Here is a 6815-nt window from a genome sequence, read left to right on the forward strand (position 1 = left end):
GTCATCACTGTCATCCAAAGATTTTTAGTGACAAACCGGCGCCAAGGTACAAGGGAGAAGAGAGGTCCATAGATGGATAGTGTTCCAGAGGCTCTCAGTCAGAAGCTGACATAGTAATCAGTCCAGGACATGGATGATATGAAGGCCAGGAAACCCACATGGCCCAGAAGGTCAAGTTCATGGGTTAGCACCTCAGATGCATCCTTCCACTCATCAGGTTGTCCATGTTGCACCTACTATGTTGAGTTCACTAGTAAACCAACATAGACGTGCCTCTCCATGAGGAGCTGACAGCAGTGGGCAAGACAGGCCTTAGTCCAGGAATCACGCAACATGCAGGATCCATCTACGAGGAGGCCTTCGAGGACAGGCACCAAGTGTCATTGAGGGGACATGGCCAAGGAACGGGGCCTGGGCCAGGATGATCCTCCAGCTGAGATAAGAGAACTGGAGAATAAAGTGGGTGGGAAAGGGGAAGGAGGAAAATGCCTTTAGGGCAGAAGGGATCACGGTAAAGGACCATGTACAAAGGCAGAGAGATCACGGTAAGGACCAGGCCGAAAGTCTGTTTGGCAGGAGCCATCGGATAGGAAGAGGGGCAGCGTGGGGCTAGGACATCAGCAGGGCAGGATTTTGGTTTTTACCCGACGAGCAAGAGAAACCATGAAAGGTTTAAAACCAGGGATGACGTCATCAGATTTCCGTTTCGCAAAGACCGTTTTGGCTGATGTGAAGAGAACAGAGCCATAGCCCTAGGTGTATACCCTTATTTGTTCTTTTATTTATTCTTTCAATAAGTATTTATTGAGAACTTACTATGTGTAGGGACTGGCCTAGAGCACTTGGAAATATACCAGTATAACGATGGAAAATAAAGAGTAAAAACAATAATACAAACAAAACTTTGACCTTAAATGCTTATAGTCTAGAAAGGAAGACAGACAATAAATAACACGTATTCTATACAACATGTGGAAACTCGGGGCCGCAACATGGAGGCTAGAGAAGAAGGTGATGGCATCAGCCAGGTGGACCTTAATCTGTAGAAAAAGCCCTCCGGGCAGTGAGACCAGCCCTGAGTGAAAAGGCCCTGGGGCAGGAGCTTGTCTGGTGTGTTTGAGGAACAGCGATGAGCGAGTGAGTGAGGGGGAAGCGAGAGGAGATGAGCGGGGGGAGGACATCATGGAGGAACTCACAAGCCCTGGGAGGACTTTGGTTTTACTCTGAGGGAGATGAGAGCTGTAGGCGGTTTTAAGTAGAGAAGTGAGATGATTCGATTTGCTACTGTGTTGAGGACAGGCTCTAAGGAGGCAAGGGCAGAAGCAGGGAAACCTGCAGGAGACTCCGACAGTGGTCCAGATGACAGGTGACGGAGCCTGGACCAGGCTGCGTGGTGGAGAGGCTGAGAAGAGGGAGGAGTCAGGCTATATTTTGGAGTTAGAGATGACCAGCTCTGCTGGTAAATTGCGGCTGGGGTGTAAAAGAGAGGAGTAAGGGGGAGCCACTAGAAAGATGAAATGGCCACCCTGGGCTGTGGGGGCTCAGGTTTGGAAGGAATGATGGAGAGTTGCATGTTGAACCAGTGGGGTCTGAGGTGGCCCTTAAACATCCTGGGGTGTGTGGGGGCTGGGGGGGAGGAGGGCAGCGGTGGCAAGCCCCATGACTGAATGGAGCTCAGGAGAGAGGCCCAGACTGGAAATGCAAAAGTGGGTATTGTGAGAGTATAAGGGGCATTTAAAGCCAAGGCCAAGGGCACCGGCTGAGACCTTGAAAGAAGCAGACAGAAGGAGAGAGGAGGAGGGCCCTTAAATCAGCAAAAGACGTGGAAGAGAAGCCACCTGAGCTGGGGGAAAGAAAGTGTGGGCGCCTGGAAGTCAAATGAGGAAAAGGTCTCAAGGAGGAGGGGGTGCAACGCCTGGTCAAGTGCCGCCAATGGGTCACATGCACAGAGGACTGAGGACTGGCTGCTGGATCGAACGTGAGGGTTGGCGACTTTGACAAGCACTCTTGGAGCTGGGGGAGGGGTGAGATCCAGATTAGACAGGGGACCGGAGAGACGGGGAGGGCACAAGTGGAGGCAGCAATATGTAGAGACAGCCTTTCAAGGAGCTTGCTGCAGAGGGGAGCAGAGAAATGGGGGTGGGGGGCACCAGAGGGACTGGATAGAGTAGCAATGAGAACCCTCCTGATGGATGACGGGGCTGGAAGAGAGAGGGAGCCCGGCCACCATGTGGGGCCCGGGAGAGCTGGCTTTAGATGAGGCAGCAATGGTTCACCTTGAGGATGGGCGGGAGGGCGGAGCATGGGCGTGCAGCTGGGAGGGTGTGGCGCTGGCGTCTACGGGGCTTCTTGTCTGAGTAGTTCCATTTTCTCATTGAAACATGTGGCAAAGTGGGTGGAGGCGCAGCAGGTTCAAGAAGAAAGCGTAAAACCATCGCCCAGGAGAGCAGGAGAGGGAAAGGACCGGAGAAACAGTCGGGCATCCTTAGGGCCCTCCCGCGAGAAGAATGTACCCCCTTGGCCAAGGTCCATCTGCCTGGGGAAGCCAGTCCCTGCCCTCTCCACCACTGAGCATCAGGCTAACGCTCGCTTTGGACTTATCCTGCTCTAATGTCACAGGCCCCTTGTTCATCTCCCGTTCCAGACCCCTTTGCCTAGTGCTTAGCATCTGGAGCACAGCCTGCCAGGGCAGGAGAAATGGTTCGAACATCTCCTGAAGTATCTCTTCTGCTCTAATCCCTTGGGGGGGGGTGCAGAGTTGGCTTCCCCTAAGTGAAGCTTGGGGGCACTCACTCCCTGGATCTTTAACCCCATGGAGCACACCCTGGGGGGCTATTTACTCCTGGAGCATAACCAGGAGAAATTAGACTCATCTGCCAAGAAAGACAATTGGCCAAGTGAGTTCCTGGTCCTCTAGTCTGATGTTCTGTGGTTTCCCCTGAAGACTAATTATCCTACAGCCTAAGGAGGCCTCAGCAGCCCCGTGCTATTTGGGGCGCTGGCTTCCTGCCAGTGGTGAAGTGCACACAGCTTCCATTCCCTGCTGGCGCTGCTCGGTTCTGAGCAGAATTACCATCCACTCTGAGTCATGGCAGGCAGATCTCCATCAGACATGGACTTCCTAAAAACATCTCCCAGGGGCCTGGTTCCAGACTACCCCCACCTTGAACCACTCTGGAGCTGGGGCTAGGCTGATCGCCCTATGGCTGCTCCAAAGTGGGTCCCCGTTCCTTTCGATGGGCCTGAAATTCCACCGTGAGATTTAGCCGCTAAGAATACTATCAACTTTTGAAGGGTGCTTAATGAGAAGTCTCTGATCATTTGTTCCTGCTATGGCTCCCTAGCCCCTCAGCTTCCTCTGTCTTGACACATGCCATGCTTTATTGTGGGGCAGGACTATCGTCAGGATCTGGCACAGAGCTCTGTAATGCAAGAGGAGCTCTGTAATGAATAAATGAATGATTGATCGAATGAATGAATGATTGAGTGAGTCTTCTACAGTGTACACGGAGCTTTTTCACAGGTACCATCTATCTTGCTTTATTCATTACTTCCTATCACCCAGAGTTGAAGAAATGAGGTACAATCTCCACCCATTTTAGAGAAAGACATAGTAGGTGCTCGAGAGTGTTTATTGGATCCATGAATGAATGACGAAAAAAACAAAGGGACCAAGAACATGGGCCAGTTGCCTCTGGGGCTCCAGCGGACTGAGTAAGAGCTATGATTCCAGAGAGGGAGGCCAAGATTCAGGACCTGGGAGAGGCCCTGAGCCACCTGCTCTGGACACTCCAGGCCCCTTTTCACTGTGTGTTGACTTCCACGTGTGCCCGAGCTGTGTGCATGGACACCCTCCTCGCCCCGGATGCCTGAGTTCTGTGTCCTGCCTCCCCTTCATCCCCATTCATGCTGGGCCCCGAAGACCCAGAGGTGACAGAGCTGTGGTCTCCACCCTAGACAAGCTCTCAGATGGGACTCAAGTGAGCAGAAGCACTAATTGGTGCCAGGAGCCACCAGCACCACTGGGCCTGCTCCTGCAGAGTCAGCTGGCTCCAACCCCCAGGGGCAACCCTGGAGGGCTGCAGGCAAAAGGAAGCAAAGTTTATATTCTTTTGGCTTTTTGGTTCACTGGGTGCTGGGAGAGCACTCTTTTTCCAGCTATTGGGAGCTGGGGGCACTCGGTCCAAGCAAGAAACTTGCACTTGACCTGAGCCCCAGGACCTGGAACATAGGTTCAGCAGCACTCCCATCCCACAGGATAGGAAGGGAGACTCAGAGAGAGAAAGTGCTTGCCCTCGGTTGCATGGTGAGTTACTAGGCATTGCCGAGCCAGGAATTCTGGTCTGTCTTGCTATGGCCCCCACAACCACCCCAAGTCCTTCCTAGGTGCCTCTCCCAGGCGGGCCCATGCATTTACCTAGGAAATACCAGAGCAGGAAGCCCCCTGAAGCCAGCACAACCAGGGCCAGCCACAGGGGTGCCAGGCGTAGGTAGTACTGGATTTTTCTCCTGGAGTTCTTGGGGGCCTTGAACATCCCCTCCGGCTCTGCCTCCTCGCCATCGCCTCCATCACCCTGCCCGCCAGACGCCTGAGGGGCCTCAGGCCATGGGCATCCTGGCAGAGAAAAAGACCAGAGTTGGAAATGGCCTGCCATTTGCAAGGGAGACTTTGCTGGACGCCAACGGCGCACAGGAGGAAGACAGTCTGCCCCTTTGGAGTACGGACCATGGCACCAGGGAGTAAGCACTGATTCAAAGTGGGTGCTGAGCCAGCTCGTGGAGGGCCAGCCTTACTTTTGCACTTGCACCAGCCTGTCTGTGATCAGAGGACAGGAGGACGTTTCAGTGGCTGAACCCCACCCCTCAGAGGCTGTACCCACAGATGAAACTGGAGCACATGGGGTGCAAATTTCCGTAAACCAGCTCCTCTTGCCCTCGGCTTCCCTTAACTTGGGAGATGCTTTTCGTTCCTCCCGGTACCCAGTCACAGAGCTTCCTGCAATACTGATGCAGTCAGCTCATTCAGCCCTCCCCCTGCTGGCCCTGAGCCAGCGCTGTGCTGGGCCAGGGCACTGCCCTTCAACGAGTGCCATCCTCTCCCCACCTGCCCAAAAGCCTCCTACAGGCAGAGGAAGGAGACAAAAACACACATTCATTTGGAGTCTATGTAAGACATTTCACAGGTATCACCTCATTTTATCCTCTGGTCACCCAAGGATGTAGGGACCATTATCTCTATGTGTTCTTCATCAGACCCACTCTTTGTGGACACTTTACATGTCTTATCTGTTCAGTACCTTCCAACCACCTTCCATGGTTCTGCATTCATTAGACAGATCAGAAAACCGAGGCCCAGAGTGTCTTAGCAACAACAACTCAGCCCAAGGTTTTCTGAGCCTCATTTCCCAATGTGGTTGGAATATCTGGTGCTCACTACCAGCCCCATTTTACAGATGAAAAACTGAAGCCCCGAGAGGCTAAGCCACCTGCTCAGACACGCAGGGCTTGCATCCGGGGGTCTGGCTCCCTGCTCCTTCCACTACTCCAGGCTGCTTCCTGTAAATGAGCTGTTTCATGATTTTGTAACGACTGTCGCCCCTCTCAGCGCCCCGGGTCTGCAGCTCTATGATCAGACCCCCGCAAGCCAACTTCTGATGATTACATGGCTTCTCGGGCAGATTTTCCCACGGGACAGAGAAGGCCCTCCATCCACCCACCCACCAGCAGAGCAAGGATTCCAGATCACTGAGAAGTTAGTCTCCTATCAAGTGCATAAATGCCACTGTGGCTCTGAAATGCATCCCCAGATGGGTGGGGATGGGGGAGGTTCCTTTGCTCTGTGTCTTGGATTTTCACATGGTGGGTTTTCTCAAAATAGGGCTCCTCAGTGATGCTTGAAGTCGTCCCAGCTACGTACAAGGGTCCCCAGTCCTCCTCCTGTTTCCTCACTCCCTGCCACCCCTCTTGGCATTGTTCCCAGTCAAGGGTCTCTGGCATCCAGCCACAGTGACCATCTTGAGTGGCCCTCATCCAATGCAAGGAAGGGAGAAACTGCTGGTGATTCTCGGCTGAGCATGGAACTCTCTTCTGCCCCTAACCAGAGGACATCCAGATGTGTGGGCAGCCCCTCTGGCTTTTATGGGGCCGGGCCAAGGAGAGTAAACATCCCCACAATGGATAGGACATTCCTGCTCACTGCCCAAAGTGTCCACAGCACCCCTGGTGAGAAACTGGCCATCCCCGCAAGCAGAGCAGGGTGGCTGGATGGGGGTGAGCCCAGTGATGAGGGCTCCTCACCCTCTTTCAGTCCCGGGTCCCCACCCTTCTCCAGAGGTCGCCACACCCCTGTTTTATTCTTGAATCTGGATCCCAAGGACTTATTTCGGGATGATTCATAGAGTAATGGGGACTCAGGGGCGCTGGAAGTGATGACGGTTGACACTGATTTCGATTGCATCCAGTGCTCTGAGTGCACTATCTCATGTAAATTTGACACAGAGCCTGTGGAGGTAAATGCTCTTATTTATTATCCCCGTTTTACAGATGAGAACGTTGAGGCACAGAGAGGTTGAGCAGCTTAGCCAGGGTCACGCAGTCAATTAGCAGCAGATCCAGGCTGCAAACCCAAGAGGTTTGTCTTTGGAGTAACGCTCAGACTCCTAGGCTCTACTGCCTCACACATCATCGGGGTACTAAGGGGGAAACTAAGGCTCAGAGAAGGTCACAGGTCCATTACAGGAGGTGCCAAGAGGAGCAGTCCAGGGTAGGACACTCAGTAGGCCTCTCTCTTCTTCTCCTCGGGGATGTGGGGACCA

General features: G+C 53.4%; 1 protein-coding gene across 1 annotated transcript in view; it reads right to left on the reverse strand.

Moving 5' to 3' along the window:
* TMPRSS6 (transmembrane protease, serine 6) overlaps positions 1–6815 on the reverse strand; it is a 35990-nt gene that overhangs the window by 27984 nt on the left and 1191 nt on the right. Inside the window, exons 2-4 of the mRNA XM_011354440.2 lie at positions 4795–4816; positions 4418–4615; positions 1197–1302 (exon numbers count right to left, since the gene is read on the reverse strand). Coding sequence (XP_011352742.1) covers positions 1197–1302; positions 4418–4615; positions 4795–4816 — 326 coding nt within the window. The remainder of the gene's footprint in view (positions 1–1196; positions 1303–4417; positions 4616–4794; positions 4817–6815) is intronic.

This window comes from Pteropus vampyrus, unplaced genomic scaffold, assembly GCF_000151845.1.
Source record: "Pteropus vampyrus isolate Shadow unplaced genomic scaffold, Pvam_2.0 Scaffold16, whole genome shotgun sequence".
Classification (NCBI taxonomy): domain Eukaryota; kingdom Metazoa; phylum Chordata; class Mammalia; order Chiroptera; family Pteropodidae; genus Pteropus; species Pteropus vampyrus.